Raw genomic sequence first — 18,230 nt, forward strand, 5'->3', positions numbered from 1 at the left:
CACACGCACCCGGCGTGAGTTTTAAGCCACCGGGTCCGGGATGCGAACCGCGGTCGACTACGTGGGAGTCCAACGACATAGCCACTACGCTAACTGCTGGTTCCCAATAAAATAATTCTTAAAAAAAAAAAAAAAGACAATGAGAGGGAAAGTAAGAAATCACCCCAGGGGGCACCGCAGTCCCTGTCACTCCCCTCCTAGGGTTTTGGACACACGTGCATTCAGCATGTTTTCACGTCATCAGGTCCGTGACTTGAACTGCGGTTGGACATGTGGGAGTCCAGCACCTTAACCACCATGCCATCTGAGAGTGGGAGCGCCTTCATCTTAATTAATTTTTAACAAGAATTATTGTATTTAACTTATTTACTTATTTCAATTTGACTAGAGAGGGACAGAGCGAGAGAGAAAAAGAGAGAGAGAGAGGGAAAGCAAGCTGCCAGGTCTGGGACTCAAACCACAATCGACCACATGGGAGCCCAGCGCCCTTAACCATCACGCCACCTGCTGACCCCGAGGGGGTGGGAGCTCGTATCCAAAGGCTTTTGTGTTCTTTATGAAGTCGGAAGACACAAGGTCATAAACTGGGAGCAAGTGGGGCAAGATGGGAGTTTGAGAGAAAGGTGGATTCAGTAGTCATTGCAGAAGGGGGAGAGGGAGCGGGGATGTGGCAAGATCGCCCCCTCCTGGGGGCCTGGGGGAAGTGGGTGACCTTGAGCTTCAGCTCAGGCTCACTGGTTCTCCCTGGACATGTGAAGGGGCTCTGCGTTGGCTGTGCGTATGTACGTGTGCACGTCCTCGTGGAGGGGGCGGGCGCAGACAACAAGCACACGAGTAGGTAAATGACAGTGCGTTAGGAGATTAGGTCGAGCAGAGCGGAGTGAGGGCGAATCGGGAATGACAGCTGCAGAGCGGCCATTGCTTTTTTTTCTTATTTTATTCTCTCTGCCAGACAGAGAGAAAGGCGGAGGGAGAAAGCACCCCTCAGGGAGGTGCGGTCGCACCATAATCCCTTCTCTTCCATTTCTCCATCCTGTCAGGATTCGGGGCACGCGTGCATAATTTGTCCTGCCTGTTATCCAGGCCGCCTGGGCTGGGATTTAAACGGCATGGTGGGCCATGTGGGATCTGGCTTCCTTAATCCACGGGTCATGGGCCAAGTTTCAAGTTTTTTTTGTAGTTTGTTTATTTATTTCTTCCAGAGAGGGAGGGGTACCCACAACAGTGTCTTCATGCCGCTATCCCCCCCCACCACAGGCACGTGCATATCCTTCGTGTGTGTGTGTGCAGGGAGGTCTTGGGACTCAAACCTGGGCCCTTCTCGCGTGAGGTCAGCTGCATTACTATTGCGCTGCTATTGATCTCACTGAGGTGCCTTTGAGTAGAGACACTTGATGGAGGTGAAAGAGGCCAGTGACATCATTTTGTTTTATTTGTAAGTTTGTTTGTTTGGTTGTTTTCCAGAGAGAAAGAGAAAGTACCCACCAATGGGGTGTGGTCATACCACAATCCTTTTTCCTCCATCTCCATCCTGTCAGGATTTGAGAGGCTCGCAGCTCACGTGAACGCCCAGCTCGCACAGGGAGGCCCTGGGCTGTGAACCCGGGATCTTCCCATGGATCCAGCTGGACGCATTATCACTGCACCACGCTTGGCCCCACTGTCGTGACTTCTGTAGCCTCTCTCAGCTGCCCACTGGCCTGCATCTGGGAAGACAGTGCACAGTGGGGCTCCTTGAAGATGCAGTTTTGTCAGGCAGTGGCAGATCAGGAAGCCAAGGGATTTCAGCCCATTTACCCGAGCACTCGGTCCCCACGGCCTAGAGGAGTGCACGGCCTAGGCTGACTGCCCGGCGTGAGCGAGGGGATTTCAGCCCTCTCTGTCTCCCCACAGACACGGGCTCCCTCCACAAGGCTGTGGTGAGCGAGGACAGCAGCGCTCATCTGGTGGAGGAGATCCAGCTGTTCCCTGACCCCGAGCCTGTTCGCAACCTGCAGCTGGCCCCTACCCAGGTGAGAAGGGACCTGCCGCCACCCACCACGTGGCTTCTGGTGGGCCTGGCTTGGGCTGGCTTGGGCTGGCTCCCTGGGCCTGGGAGATGCGCCAGGACAGCTCTAGGTAAGGCTGCAGTTCCCTGACGCTCATCTCTCTCCCAGGACGCTGTATTTGTGGGCTTCTCGGGAGGCATCTGGAGGGTGCCCCGGGCCAACTGTAGTGTCTACGAGAGCTGCGTGGACTGTGTCCTTGCCCGGGACCCCCACTGCGCCTGGGACCCCGAGTCCCACACCTGCCGCCTCCTGACTGAGCCCCATCCGTGAGTGCCAGTCCTGGGTGGCAGCTGAAGATGGCCGGCCAGGGCCCTGAGCACCAGCTTCTGCTGCTGCCCTTCTTCCCGGGGTTACTGACAGCCACCCGTCCCCACTGGGTTCCTGCAGGGAAGGACTTCTGGGTGGTTTCAAAGCTGCTCCAGGCCCCTGGTTCCTGCCCCCTCCTCTGTTCTAGTCTCCCAAGCCCCTCCTCTCCCTGCTGTGCACCCCGTCTTTCCCCCTTTGTCTCCCCACTTTTGTCTGTTTGAAGGCATGATTCCTTCTCCCCTGCCCTCTCAGGAACTCCTGGAAGCAGGACATGGAACGAGGGAACCCAGGGTGGGCATGTGCCAGTGGCCCCATGGGCAGGAGCCTTCGGCCTCAGAGCCGCCCACAGATCAGTGAGTGGGACCCGGGCGGGGTCTGGAGGACTGTGGCCGGGTGGGTGTTCCTGCCGCGTGGGTGTTCCTGCCTCAGTCTCCTCCCCGGCAGTTGCCTGGTTTGAAGCCCAAGTATCAGAGTCGAGATGGATTGGGATCCTGGCTCTAGGGAAGAGGGCCAGGAATTCTGAGCTGGGGGCCGGGCTGGCACCAGAGTTCGATGGATGAGGGGTTGGTTTGGCGTCTAGACTGGAGAAAGAAAAGGGGTGAGACTTGAGATAAGGAGTTGACACGCAAGTTGGAGAGGAGAGTTGGGGTCCAGTCACCGGTTAGGGACTCCGTTGTCTCCCTCCTTCCCTCTCCCTTGACTCTGTCCCTTTCTTTCTCCTGCAGTTAAAGAAGTCCTGGCTGTCCCCAACTCCATCCTGGAGCTCCCCTGCCCCCACCTGTCGGCACTGGCCTCTTACCACTGGAGTCGGGGCACGGCCGCGACCCCCGCAGCCTCGTCCACGGTCTACAATGGCTCCCTCTTGCTGGTACTGCGGGATGGAGTTGGGGGCCTCTACCAGTGCTGGGCCACTGAGAATGGCTTCTCACACCCCGTGGTCTCCTACTGGGTGGACAGCCAGGACCGGCCGCTGGCCCAGGACCCTGAACTGGCAGGCATTCCCCGGGAGAGCGTGGAGGTCCCGCTGACCAGGGTTGGCGGCGGCGCCCTGGCTGCTCAGCGGTCCTACTGGCCCCACTTTCTCACGGTCACTGTCCTCCTCGCCGTAGTGCTTTCCGGAGCCCTCATCATCCTCCTCGCCTCCCCACTGGGGGCACTCCGGGCTCGGGGCAAGGTCCAGGGCTGTGAGTCCCTGCCGCCTGGGGAGAAGGCCCCGCTGAGCAGGGAGCAGCACCTGCCCCCCTCCAAGGAGCCCAGAGCCTCTGTCGGTGATGTGGATGCTGAAAAACACCTGGGCACTGAGGTGGCTTAAACTTTGGGCACAGACTGGGCTGTTGGGTGGGACAGCCACCTGGCCACGCAGGCCAGGGGGCCCTGGAGGAGTGCAGCCTTGACTGTGGTGGAGTGCGTGAAAGACCACCTTCCTCCCATGGGAGGGGCACCGACGGCAGCCTGCCTCCCCCGTGAGACTCCGTCTGCCACGGCCGGGGGCTGCCCTGTCTGCACCCTGTGCTATGACGGGAGGACATTCTGGCCCTCGCAGGAACCCCAGAATCATACTACTCCAGGAGACCCTAACCTGGCCATGCCGGGACCCTCTGAACCACTGCAGGCTGACGCTCCTGGAAGCTGCTCCGAAGGCACCCACAGCGCCTCTCCTGGGGGCCTCTGGGGGCCTGCAGGGGGCTCCCCTCTTGCTCCTCTTACCAGCTGTGCACCACTGACTGCCAGGGAGTCTCCTGAAGTCTGACCACATCCCCTCTTGCTCTAGCTGGGGCGGTTGTGACCCTCTCTGCCCTGGCCTGACTGGCCGGGTAATCTGAGCCTCGTTGTCCCCTCTGCCCTGGGTGATGCGTGATGTCTCTCCCTCCTGTTCCTTCGTTTTGGGATTCAGGAAACTGCTTGTCACAGACAGTTTATTTTTTATTAAAAAGACAAAGCTTACGACTGGTGCTCGTTTTTTGTTGTTTAATTTGCTAGAGGACATGTGCGTTCACCACAGAGACAGAGACAGAGACAGAGGGAGGGGGAGAAAGCACCCCCGTGGGTGTGGCCGCATGCCGTCCCTTCTCCATTTCTCCATCGTTTTGGAGACATGCGCACACACACCTGGTGTGTTTCCAAGTCATCGGGCTTGGGACTCAAACCAGTCGCCTTAACTCCCGGGCCCTGAGCTGGCCCCCACTGGGCCTGTCTTTGTCAGAGCAGAGTGGTCCAGCAGAGGACCGTCTACGTGTGAGGGGGACAGGGCCTGCGGACCTCGGCGGGGAGGACTGCTTTGTGGAGCGCTGTGGGTGATCTCCAGGCTCAGCCCTGCCCTGCCCTGCCCTGCCCGATCGGAGCCCGTCCTCACCACTTCCCCGGCCACAGGCCTTGCTGGAGAGGGCCTCGAACTCTGCCTCTGGGCCGGCACAGAGGGCCTGTGCTGGCCAGCTGGGTTCGGTCTGCCGGCGGGCGACACCACACCCACCACCGACTGCCCGCACTCGCTGTCCCTGCTCTCCCACACGCCTCGCTGCTCGTGACTCCAGCTCAGCCCCTTCCCACCACAGCAGCTGGTTTCACCCCTTGGTAGACAGATTTATGCAAAGACTGTGCAGCCACCCCCATCCTGGCCACATCCTTCCCAATATCTGGCAAACAGGGCCCTGTCCACACCTCCACACCCCCTTCCCGGTCTGCCTCCTGTCACGAGGAACGCTTGCCTCCCGGCCAAGGACCTCCTTCCCACCCTGGCCAGGAATTTAACAGTGATCGATCCCCAGCCTGGTCCCCCACCTTACCCACTCCCTCACCTTCAATCGCCCCCTCCTACCCACAGGTGCTCTCGCCTTTAGATCTCTTTCCTGTTACTGCCAAATGCCAGAAGGGTCTGGCTGCCCCCTCCACTTTTGTGTTTGTCTGTTTTAGTTTGCTGTAGGCTGCATGTACTCGCTAGAGATAAAGTGGAAAGGCTCCCCAGGGAGAGGACTATGCTGCAACCCCTTGTGCTTGCTACTCTCAGGACTGGGCACGCAAGCAGCCTCCCAGTGTTGTTTTGTTTTCTTGTAGAGGTTTTTGCCTTAGGGTGTGTGCGCTCTCCAGAGAGAGAAAGAGACACTGAGAGGGAAAGTGAGATATTACCCCTAGGAGGGATGGTCACGCCATAGCCCCTTCTCCTCCATTCTCCACCTGGGATCCCGGCACACATGCATTCATGCCCAGTGTGAGCTTCTTTGTTTGTTTTTTCTTTTTTTAAAAATAATTATTGGGGAACCAGCAGTTAGCGTAATGGCTATGTCGCTGGACTCCCACGTAGTCGACCGCGGTTCACGTCCCAGACCCGGTGGCTTAAAACTCACGCCGGGTACGTGTGCATGCGTGCCCAAGATCCCGAGAGGAGAATGGAGGAGAAGGGACTGAGGCGTGACCATCCCCCCTGGGGGGGTGATTTCTCGCTTTCTGTCTCTATGTCTCTCTCTGTCTGTCTGGCGAGCGCACGGGCCCTACAGTGAAAATCTCTCCAAAAAAAAAAATTATTTAATTTTATTTTTTCATTTATTTAATTTTGACCAGAAAAAGACACAGAGAGAGAGAGAGAAAGTGAGGAAGCAAGCCACCAGGTCCAGGACTCGAACCCTGGTCGACCATGTGGGAGTGTCCAGCGCTTTAACCACCATGCCACCTGCTCGTCCTGCTTACAACTCTCTTCTATGGATTCTATTTTTTTGGGAGAGGTTTTTTTGCTTCCGGGCGCGTGTGCTCGCCAGACAGAGAGACAGACAGAAAGCGAGAAATCACCCCCCAGGGAGGTTGGCCACGCTGCAATCCCTTCTCCTCCATTCTCCTCTCAGGATCCTGGGCACGCACGCACACGCACCCGGCGTGAGTTTTAAGCCACTGGGTCCTGGATGGGACTGACAGTTGACTACATGGGAGTCCAGCGACATAGCCATTAGGCTAACTGCTGGTCCCTACTATGTTTTTTTTTTTTTTTAAATTTTTAATTGTGGTAAACACACACTATACAATTTACTATCTTAGCCATTTTTTAAGAGATTTTTGCTATGGGACATGTGCACTCACTGAAAGAGACAGAAAGTGAAAAATCACAGCCACTCCCTTCCCCTCCCCAGGGATAACCATGCCTCAACCCCTTCTCCATTTTCCTCTTGGGATCTTGGGCATGCACACACACGCCCGCTTGAGCTTTTTTTTTTTTTTTGGGGGGGGGAGAGGTTTTTGCTATAGGGTGTGTGCGCTAGCCAGACAGACAGAGAGAGACAGAGAGACAGAAAGTGAGAAATCACCCCCCGGGGGATGGTCATTCCTCAATCCCTTCTCCTCCACTGTCCTCTTGGGATCTTGGGCATGCACGCACATGCGCCGGGTGTGAGTTTAAGCCACTGGGTTTGGGACTCGAACCATGGTCGACTACATAAGAGTCCAGCAACATAGCCATTACGCTAACTGCTGATCCCATGCCCTCTTGAGTTTCAAGCTGCCAGGTCTGGGACCTGAAAGGTGGTCGACAACATGGGAGTCCAGTGACATAACCGTTAGTGACATCTGCTGGTCCTGCAGAGCTGAAATTCTATGTCCATGGAACAATGACTTCCGCTTCCGCTTTGCCCAGGCCCTGGAAATGGTAAAGGCAATCACCATTCTACTTTCTGTCCCTGGGATTTCGATTGCGTCAGATAACCTGATGCAATCACGCTACCTGATGCCTTACCATGGTTTCACTTTCCACGGTTTCAGTTACCCATGGTGCAGTACAATAAGATACTTTGAGAGACAGTGACATTCCACATAACCTTTTTTAAAAAAGCATTATTTATTTTATTTTATTTATCATTATTATTACTTAAAATTTGGTTATGGGTACATGCACTTATCAGGGAGAGAGGGAAAGTAAGTGACCAGGTTCGGGACTTGAACCTCAGTTGACCATGTGAGAGTCCAACGCCTTAGTCACCATGCCACCTGCGGGTCCCTCACGTAACTTTTTATTATGGTATATTGTAGTTATTCTATTTTATCATTGTCATTGTTAATCTCTTACTGTGCCTCATTTATGAATGAAACATTATCATAGATACATATATATTTTAATTGCCGGAGAATACCTGCACTCACCAGAAAGAATCTGAGAGACAGAGAGAGATGTACCCCCAGGGGAGGATGGTCACACTGCAATCCCTTCTCCGTTTCTCCACCCTGTTGAGATATTGGGCACACATGCACTTGCACCCAGAATGTTTTACAAGCTGCTGGGGTCAGGGTTCAAATCATAATTGTCCATGCGCGATCCAGTTTCCTCAGCCACTAGGCTATAGGAGGATGCTATATATATGTGTGTGTGTGTGTGTGTGTGTACTTCTTTAAAAAAATAATTATTTTATTTAACTTTATTTATTTATTTTAATTTTACCAGAGAGGGACAGAGTAAGAAAGAAAGAGAGAAAGTGATAAACCAAGCCATAAGGTCTGGGACTCCAACTGCAGTCAGCCATGTGGGAGTCCAGTCCTTAACCACTACGCCACCTGCTGGCCCCTAATGTGTGTATACCTATTATTTTTTTTGGAGGGGTTTTTGCCTTAGGGCATGTGTGCTCACTGGGGAGAGAGAGAGAGACAGAAACGATGAGAGGGGAAAGTGAGAAATCACCCCGTAGGGTGGGATGGCCAGGCCTCAATCCCTTCTCCTCCATTCTCCTCTCAGAACTTTGGGCACACACACACACACTCCTAATATGATTTTCAAGTCACTGGGTCCGAGTCTTGAACGGCACTGACGGTTGTGCGGGATCCAGCAGCCTTAACCTCTGTGCCATCTGCCGGCCCCCAAATTTTCTTCATCCATTCTTCTGTTGATGAATATTTGGGTTGCTTCCACTTTCTGGCTATTGTGAGTAATGCGTCCATGAACACAGGCGTGGCCAGGACGTCGTCAAGACCCTGTCTGCGACGGCTCGTATACTGGAGCCATGTGCCTTCCCCCCCATGCTCCTTTTCTCCACCACCCAAAGCCCAGCTTTTACCATCCTTTTCGGGAGACTTCCTGTCCTGGTGCCATCCAGGCCAGCATAGGTCAGTGGAAGGGACACTGGGCCGGGATCTGGCTTCTTGGGCCTTCTGCTGTTAGCAGACTTGGGCAGCCCTTCCTGTCTGCACCCCAATTCCTTCACCTTTAGGATGAAAGGAATGGACAGGAAGTTCCTGCTTTAAAGCCTGTGGATCCCTCACTGCCAACTACACCGCTCCAGCACCGAGCTTTCTCCTGGGTTCTGGCCAGTACCAGGGCAGCCAGCCAGCGTCCTCATCTAGGTGACCCAGCGGCTCCTCAAACCGTACCCACTTCCCCCGCCCCTGCCGCCCCCCATCACTGGTGTGTGTGCACCGTTTTCCTTTTTCTTTCACCTGTCAGTGGGTACCTGGGTGGCTTCCATGTGTTAGCTATTGTGAATAATGCTGCTGTAAACATGGGTGTGTAAATAGCTCTTTGAGATCCTGCTTATAATTCTTCTTCTTTTTTTTTTTTTTTTTTATCCCTGTCCCTTTAACCTGAATCAAGTGGTGTGTTTTGTTGTCAAGGTCCATCAACTTCGTGCTGTTGACAACCTGCAGATGCGGCCAGACAGGCCCTTAGCGCTGCCACACCCCGTCTGTACGGGGCAGTCACCTGATCTGTACAGCCTCCCCCTCCTCATGGCCCGATTTTGGTCTCACATCAGTCCCTAAACCAACCCGCAGACTTCTCCCACGCCTCATTCTACTTTTCTCCAGGGTCCTCCGAAGAGGTCAGGTAGTTCCCAGGAGAGAGCCTCCTGGTCCCCCCACCTAGGCCTGCTCTGCCGATGAGGAAACTGAAAGTCAAAGTCCAGCGTCTCGCTGTGGTTCCCGGTTATCAGAACTTGCAGGCAGTGGCGGCCCTGGAGCAAACCTGGGGAGGTCATTTCCAAAGCACAAACCCAAATGCCACCGTACGGCGGTTCTAGCAAGGGTCAGCTTCAATCCGTTCTCAGTGCCCACTGGTTGGGGAGCACGGAGCGGAAGCCCAGCCACGTTCTCTGCCCTGGCATCACAGGCACGGCAGAGCAGCTGCCCCCCAGTCCACAGGGCGGCCCTGCTTGTAATTCGGGGTATACCCAGGCGTGGGATTGCTGGGTCATATGCTAATTCTGTGTTTTCTCTTTCTTTCTTTCTTTTAAGAGAGATTTTTGCGGTAGGGTGTGTGGACTGATTAGAAAGACAGAAAGTGAAAAATCACCCTTTGGGGGGATGGTCACACCACAACCTCTTCTCCATTCTTCTCTCAGGATTTTGGGCACACTCACACACATACACACACCCCCGAGTGTGTTTTTTTTTTATTTTTAAATTAATTAATTAATTCTAGAGAGGTTTTTGCTATAGGGCGCGTGTGCTTGCTAGACAGACAGAGAGAGACAGAGAGACAAAAGCGAGAAATCACTCCCCAGGGGTATGGCCACACCGCAATCCCTTCTCCTCCGTTCTCCTCTTGGGCAGGATCTTGGGCACGCACATACACGCGTCTGGCATGAGTTTAAGCCACTGGGCCTGGGACTCGAACCGTGGTCAACTACATGGGAGTCCAGCGACATGCCATCTGCTGGCCCCATACCCAGTGTGTTTTAAGCTGCTGGGTCTGGGACTTGAACCGCGGTTGATTATGTGGCAGTCCAGTGATGGAACCATTACGCCCACTTTGTTTTGTTTTTTAACGTGTATTTACTTATCGAGAGAGAGAGAGTGACTCCCAGCAGGATCTTGCCATGCTAGGATCCACACCCTTGGCTTCCAGCCAGGCAGTGTCACAGGCATGACCATGGGTGTGCCTGGCGTGTCCAGGCTGACCAAGGAACTGGATCCTGGCTCTCCCATATGGCTTCAGTATCCTGCAGCGGCGCCCTACAACCTGTGCCTCTGGCAGGGACTACGTTTTTGAGGAACTGAACTGCCATAATGCTTTCCACAGCGGCTACCCCCATTTTACCACCACCAACGCACACGGGTTCTAATTCATCCACGTCCTTGCCAACACTTGCCGTTTTGTATATTGCCTTGTTTTTTTAATTATTTGTACAATTGCATTACTTATTATTATTTAATTTGCTATAGGACACGTGGGCTCACCAGAGAGAGACAGAGAAAGATAAAGACAGACAGAGGAGAGAGGAAATGAGAAAGCAAATCACCAGGACTCAGACCATGGTCAGTCACGTGGGAGTCCAGCGCTTTAACCACCTCGTCACCTGCTGGCCCATGTTTTGCTTTGTCTTAATGCCAGAGGGTTTCTTGGTTGTGCTTGTGCCTGGGATATGGTAGGAACTCTCCCAATGCTGAAATGTATTCATCTAGTCAACATATATTTACTGAGCACCTGTCAGGTGACAGGCATTGTTAGGTGCTGAGGACGTGTCAGTGAACAAAACAGACACGATTCTGGCCTTCACATCCAGCGTGGGAGACACACAGTATAAATAAGTAAAAAGGTAGGGTGCATAAGTTGGTGATGTGCTACGGACAAAACTGAGTTGGGAAAAGATGGTTGGGAGTGGGAGAGTTGCCTACCATTTAAACGGGGGGTTCATGGCTGGCCCCTTGGCCCGCTGGTTAAGGGAGCTGGATCCCACATGGCCAACTGCTTGGTTCAAATCCTCAAACTTGGTGACTGGCAAGGTAACTGTGCCCCACTGTGGGAGTCTTCTCTTTCTCTGCCTCTCTCTCCCTCCTTCTGTCTCTCTCTGGTGAGCACATGCACCCTCTAGCAAATTAAAATAAAAATAGGGCTGGGGCCAGCTGGTGGCATGGTGGTTAAGGTAGCTGGGTTCCACATGGCCGGCTTCGCAGTTCAAGTCCCAGATGGGGTGGCTTGAGGAGCATGCTGGGTGCTTGTGCTTGCATGCCCAAAATCCTAAGAGGAGGATGGAGAAGATATTGCAGTGTGGTCATCTCCCCTGGGGGTTAGGGCCAGACTATGCACCTTATAGCAAAATTATTAAAAAAAAAAAAAAAAAGAAGAAGAAGAAGAAGAAAGAAAGAAAGAAAACCTGATAAGGTGAAGTGTGAACAAGGACTGAATGGAACAATGAAACAAGAAAACGAAAGTATGAGCCCTGTGGAAGCTTCCAGGTGCGGAAAAGCTTCCAGGCATAAACAGCAGCCAACACAAATGCCCTTGGGGAGAGTGAGAGCAGTACATGAGGGACACCGGGTGTGCTGGGCCACGTTTACTCTGAATGCTGCTAGGAGCCCCGTGATCTGATTCAGTGTTAACACTCTCTGGCTGCTTTACGGAGACTGGTAGGTAACTGACAGAAACGGTCAAAGAGAGGGACCAGCAGTTGGTATAATGGCTGTGTCACTGGACTCCCATGTAATCAACCATGGTTTGAGTCCCAGACCTGGTGGCATGCGCGTGCATGCATGCCCAAGATCCCAAGAGGAAAGTGGAGAAGGGGTCAAAGAGGAAGACCAGAGGAAGCTACTAGAAAATTCCAGGTGAGAGACGGTGGTGGCAGGGAGAGGGTGGTAGTATGGATGTGGTGGGAATGGTCAGGTTCTGGACTTTTTTTTTTTTTAAGAGAGAGATTTTTGCCTTAGGGCATGTGCACTCGCCAGAGAGAGAGAGGGTGAGAGAAATAGACAGACAGACAGTGACAGGGAAAGTGAGAAATCACCCCCCAGAAGGGATGGCCACTCCGTAATCCCTTCTCTTCCATTGTCCTCCCTTGATCTTGGGCACTCACCCAACCTGAGTTTCAAGCCACTGAATTCGGGATTCAAACGGTGCTTGGCCGTGTGGGAGTTCAGCAACATGACCACTATGCCATCTGCTGGCCCCATCTGACATATTTTCAAGGTAAATATTTGATGACGCATTACTGTGGGGTGTGAGAAAAACAGAACAGAATATCATGATCCAGAGTAAGACTCGGGAGGCACCACCTCAAGAAAATAGCAAAGTTTGGGTCAGCAGGTGGTGTGGTGGTTAAGGTGCTAGACACACACATGGCTGACTGTGGTTCAAGTCCCAGACCTGGCGGCTTGCTTTCTCACTTTCCCTCTCTCTTTCTGGTGTGCACACATACCCTAGAGAAAACTAAAACTAAATAATAATAATAAATAAAATAAATAATAAATGATTAATAATTGAAAGAAAGAGTTTCCTGGGGTCTAAAGTCAGAGGCGCCTCAGCCCACCTGCCAGGGAAGAGGGGGGCTCCTTTTAGAGGGTAATCAAGCTGTTCCCAGAGACTGTATGTGTGACTGATATTCAGGGGATCAGGCACAGTGGGATAAGCATACATGATACATTTGGGGGGGGTCTTTTATTTTTTTTAAGAGGTTTTTTGCTATAGGGCGTGTGTGCTCGCCAGAAAAACAGAGAGAGACACGCTAACTGCTGGTTCCCGAGAATTTTTTTTCAAGAGGGTTTTTGGGGCCAGCAGTTAGTGTAACAGCTATGATGCTTATGTTGCTAGACTCCCATGTAGTCAACCGCGGTTTGCGTCCCGGACCTGGTGGTATAAACTCACACCGGGCGTGTGTGCGTGTGTGCCCAAGATCCTGAGAGGAGAATGGAGGAGAAGGGATTGCTGCATGGCCATACCCCTGGGGGGGGGGTGATTTCTCACTTTCTGTCTCTCTGTCTCTCTCTGTCTGTCTGGTGAGCGCACACACCCTATAGCAAAAACCTCTCCCCCCAAAAAAGAGAGAATTTTTTGTTTGTCTGTTTGTTTTTTTGCTTTAGGACTTGTGTGCTCGCTGGAGAGACAGAGAGACAGAGACAAAAGCCCGAAATTACCCACCCCCTTAATTAATTAATTAATCTATTAATTGTAGATTAATGCTGCAATCCCTTCTCCTCCATCCTCCTATTGGGATTTGGGCCTGCATGCACACATGCCCAGTGTGAGTTTCAAGTCCCTGGGTCCAAGGCTCGAATGTGGTGGGCCTTGTGAGAGTCCAGTGATGTAACCGTGATGCCTCCTGCTGGTCCCTGAACATCCGTTTTTAATTTCACTCAGGAGTGAAAGCACTGGGTCATATGCTAAGTATATGTTTAGCAGTTTCCTACAGCAGCTACTCCACCTTGTATTCTCACCAGCAGTGTCTGGAGTACTGATTTCGCCACACCCTTATCAACCCGCGTAATTTTTCATCTTTATTTATTTTGAGAGGTTTTTGCTAAAGGGCGCGTGTGCTCGCCAGAAAGACAAAGAGAGACAGAGAGACAAAAAGCAAGAAATCACCCCCCAGGGGAGATGGCCATGCCGCAATCCCTTCTCCTCCATTCTCCTCTCAGGATCTTGGACATGCATGCACACGCGCCTAGCGTGAATTTAAGCCACTGGGTCCGGGACTCGAACTGTGGTCAACTACATGGGAATCCACTGACATAACCATTATGCCAACCGCTGGCTCCGCATTTTGCCCATTTTTAAATTAGGTTGTTTTCTTTGTTGCTGAGTTGTAGAGAGATCAATTTTGAAATCCATTGACTCACCTCATTTAAAGGGCCGTTTCTCTTCTTTTGACTATCTATTTATGTATCTAATATACATGCAAATAGGTTTACAGCTGGAAGAAATCCTTAATGCCAGTTTCCTCACCTCCAGGATGTCCTGTGGCAATTTTTTGAGTTCCTAACCCTCAAAATCACTGCCCTTTGCTGCTTCTGTTTTGGCTCTATAAATAATGAGACAGAGCTCTGAGTGGCCCCTTTCAGAGACTAAGACAACTGAAGATTTTCCGCCCAGACTTTACCCTCCTGTCCTCGAGATCTAGTAGGTTCAGAGTAATCCTCAATTCCCACGGAAGCTGCTGCACAAAGGGAGAAAAAAGGACTGCAGAACACCTCCTCCTGCACACCTCTGAACGCCCAGATTTAACTAAGAAAATTAGGAAAAAACATATAATCCATCAGATGACCAGAAACCACCACAGAGGCACAAGAAGTTTAAGCCAAGAAAATCTCTCTCCCTCAAGGGAAAGGATGAACTATTCATATTCCACAGACAATACAATGGAATTTGTGGAAATGTCAGATAAAGAATTTAGAATATTCATAGTGACAAAGCTAACAGAGATGCTAGCTCTAAGAGAAGAGCGACAACAAACTCCAGAAGATGCAGAAGAAAAGAGAACTGAGTTCCAGGAGGTGAGGAAGTTCTTGCATGATCTGAAAGAGGAAATCCACACCATAAAAAAGAATCAAATGGAACAGTGGTACAGAAAATCAAAACCTACCTTGAAAGTATTAAAAGCAGATTAGAATGTGTAGAAGACTGAATCTCAGATGTAGAAGACAGAACCTCTGAGCTAGAAAAATTCACCGAAAAGATTGAGAAAATAACCCCCCCAAATGAGAATAATATATAAGTAATATTAGGCACCATTAAATGCCCAAACATCTGGACAATCAGTATCCCAGAATGTGAAGTAACTAATAAAGGCATTGGTAATCTATTCCATGAACAAATGGAAGAAAACTTTCCAAACCTAGAGAGGCATTCAAATATCCAGACCCAAGAAATACAAAGGGCCCCACATAGAATCAAACTAAGAAGATCTTCTCCAAGGCACATCATAGCCAGATTGACCAAAACCACAGACAGAGACGAGATACTAAAATTGACAAGAGGGAAATGTCAAGTTACTTTCAAAGGATATCCCAACAGGCTGACATTGGACCTCTCACTGGAAACAATGCAAGCAAGGAAAGAATGGGAAAATACATTCAAAGTGTTAAGTGAAAAACAGTTTCAACCAAGAACAGTATACCCGGCAAGATTATCCTTTATATGGCAAGAAAAGATAAAAACATTTTCAGATGGGACCAGCAGGTGGTGTGGTGGTTAAGGCACTGGACACCCCCACATGGCTGACCATGGTTCGAGTCCTGGACCTGGTGGCTTGTTTTCTCGCTTTCCCTTTCTCTTTGTGTATCTCTCTGGTAAATTGAAATAAATGAATAAATAAAAATAAATAAATAAATAATCTTTAAAAAAAAACATTCTTAGATAAACAAAACCTGAAAGAATTTACAAACACCAGAACAGCTCTCCAAGAAGTTCTGGAGGGAGTGCTATACCAGGAAAACTAAAGTCAGACCCACAGAAATAAGAGTACAAAAACAACCAAGAAAATGGCCAACTTAATGGTAGGGATAAGTCTGGAAAGATCAATTATAAGGTTGAATGTTAACTTCCAGAATTTAAACGGAACGATTAGACCACAGTAACAGCAAATTCAACAGAAGAGAGATTAATTACATGAGACTGAACTGGGGAAATATAATTTTATGACTTTTGACTAAAACATTATTGATTTTCTTCTATGCTTTGTTTTCCAGATTTAAGGATTTGTCTTGAACTGTTGATAGGTTCATCTATCTACTGTTTGAACTGAATCCTAACCTTTTTCCTAGCTTTAAGTCTTAAGCAAACTTCTCTTAACATTTTTTGATTTTGATCTATTAAAACTAAAACTGTTTTTCTTTAAATTAAAAAAATGCATTAAAAAACCTATTTAAGGACTGCAAATAGGCTATATACCCCCAGTGAAGTGCTTCTTTATAGTCTGTTCACTCTACTCACCGAGGTTAACGCCTGAAGGCAGACATGTGTTCATAGATATGTATACATCAGCTCCACTTGCTACTGAAAGTATTTAGATTAATTAAGATCTTTTGTGGGGGGAACCAGCAGTTAGCGTAATGGCTATGTCGCTGGACTCCCACGTAGTCGACCGCAGTTCGTGTCCCAGACCCGGTGGCTTAAAACTCATGCCCGGCGCGTGTACGTGCGTGCCCAAGATCCCGAGAGGAGAATGGAGGAGAAGGGATTGCGGCATGACCATCCCCCCTGGGGGGTGATTTCTCGCTTCCTGTCTCTATTTCTCTCTCTGTCTGTCTGGCGAGAGCACTGCGCCCTATAGCGGAAAACCTCTCAAAAATAAAATATAAAAAAAGATCTTTTGTGAGTCAATAAAATGTGGGGGGAAAAATAAAAGGCATGGAAAATAACTGTAGATACCAGAGACATCGTATCTAAGGGTGGGAAAAGGCGGAGGGCAAGAAGAGTAGGGATTCAAGGGGGTTGGGGAGAAGTGAAATATATAAGAAACAAGACATGGGGGGGCTGGCAGGTGGCATGCTGGTTAGGGCGCTGGACTCCACATGGACGACTGTGGTGCGAGTCCTGGACCTGGTAGCTTGCTTATGTACTCTCCCTCTCTCTGTCTCTCTCTGGTCAAATTGAAGAAGAAATAAATAAAATAACTTAAAGAAACAGTAAGTGGAAAATTCTTTGTTGACGATAACACGTACAATAAATCTTTGAGCCGAAATGCAGTGTATTCTGGATGGAAAAGCTCGTTTTGTATACTTGAAGAGCGTACAGTGAATGAGTGTAAATAAGTAAATACACAATTTAAAAAGGGGACAAATACTACAAAATCCACAGAGTAGATGTGAATACAGATTCCAGTAGGTGACCTAGTAGCAGGGGGCGCGTCGAGAAGCGCGCGGGCCTCGGCGCCGGCGAGCTCGGAGCCCACGCAGCGCGCACGCGCACTAGCGCCCCCGGCGGGGCCGAGCGGGATCCGGGCTGGAGCTCCGCCGGTCCCCGCTGCTAGGGAGGCTCAAGGACCCGGGACGCCATTGGTGGAATTGCCCACCGCTCCTCCCCGCCCCTCGCAGGGGGCGGTAATGACAGCAACCCCGTTTCCGGTTCCGGCGGAGCCCGGAGCCCAGCCGAGATGGAGGAAGATGCGATCGGAGGACGGCAGTCCCTGGGAGTGGAGGACCGAGTGGGGGCTGCGGCCTAGAAGTCGGGGCTTGGAGTTCGCCTCTGGCTCGGTGGAACCGAGGTCTGCGAAGGTAAGGCGCCACCGGCCCGGGGTGCCCAGGACCCAGACGTGCCAGGGCCAGCGGATGTCTGCCGGCTCCAGGCTGTGGGAGCCCTCCGTGCGGTTTTGGGATGAAGGACAACCTCGGCGAGGCATCGAAGAGCACGAGACTCACTGACAGCGAAAGCATGGCCAAGGGGCTTCCCCCATGGCCACAGGCAGCTGTTGGGCCGCCAGGAAAGAAGCTGTATAAAGGGGGTGTCACGTGGAGTAGGTGGCCAGGATCAGTCATGTGGTGTCTGATGAGGGGTCACGTGGGTACCCATGGACGACAAAAGAGGGCTGGGTGACCGAGGGAGGAGAGGATCTGTCGGGGATGTCGGGGTCGTGACGGTCCTCCCTTGGGAATGGTGTCTTCAGCAGGGCAGGTGTGCAAGCGCGTTCCTGTGATGATAGCTGCGAGATGCAGAGCCTGATGCAGACGCATAGGGGAAACAGGAGTGGAGGATGCTGGTCTGGGCTCTCCTATATCCAGAGGGAACCCATGTGTGTGTCTTGTCAGGATACATAGGCGTGTCTTAGTCACCACGCCACCTGCTGGCTCCCTGAAATTCTGTGTTTCATTTTCTTTTTTTTTTTGGTTGTTGTTTTTAAGAGATTTTTGCTATAGTGTGTGTGTACTCTCCAGAGACACTGAGAGAGACAGAGAGAAAGTGAGAAATCACCCCCTGGGCGGGGGTTGGCCATGCCTCAATCCCTTCTCCTCTATTCTCCTCTTGGGATTTTGGGCACGTAAGTACACGCACCTGGTTTGAGTTTCAAGCCGATGGGTCCAGGACTCGAACTGTGATCAGTTACGTGTAAGTCCAGCGCCACAACCTCTACACCAATTGCTGGTCCCGAAATTCTGTATTTCTTTCTTTCTTTTTTTTTTTTTAAGAGAGAGGTTTTTTTTTTGTTTTTTTTTTTTTTTTTTTTTTTTAAAGGATTTTTCCTATAAGGGCGGGCCCCTCCCCCA

General features: G+C 51.0%; 2 protein-coding genes across 4 annotated transcripts in view; both read left to right on the forward strand.

Annotated features, from left to right (window-relative positions):
• Window positions 1-4,298, forward strand: part of SEMA4A (semaphorin 4A) — a 25,115-nt gene extending 20,817 nt beyond the window's left edge. For 2 of the 3 annotated variants that reach the window (XM_006155171.3, XM_027774470.1), the window contains exons 12-15: window positions 1,894-2,012; window positions 2,157-2,314; window positions 2,607-2,707; window positions 3,080-3,666. In XM_006155171.3, the coding sequence (XP_006155233.1) occupies window positions 1,894-2,012; window positions 2,157-2,314; window positions 2,607-2,707; window positions 3,080-3,666 (965 nt within the window). Of the gene's footprint in view, window positions 1-1,893; window positions 2,013-2,156; window positions 2,315-2,606; window positions 2,708-3,079 lie in introns of all 3 variants that reach the window. The other variant, XM_027774471.1, reaches the window with a different exon arrangement.
• Window positions 4,299-17,049: 12,751 nt separating this feature from the next.
• Window positions 17,050-18,230, forward strand: part of SLC25A44 (solute carrier family 25 member 44) — a 24,265-nt gene continuing 23,084 nt past the window's right edge. The window contains exon 1 of the mRNA XM_006155173.3: window positions 17,050-17,243. The gene's annotated coding sequence lies outside the window, so the exon portion shown is untranslated. The remainder of the gene's footprint in view (window positions 17,244-18,230) is intronic.

The sequence above is a fragment of the Tupaia chinensis genome, unplaced genomic scaffold, assembly GCF_000334495.1.
Source record: "Tupaia chinensis unplaced genomic scaffold, TupChi_1.0 Scaffold000438_1, whole genome shotgun sequence".
Lineage (NCBI taxonomy): Eukaryota > Metazoa > Chordata > Mammalia > Scandentia > Tupaiidae > Tupaia > Tupaia belangeri.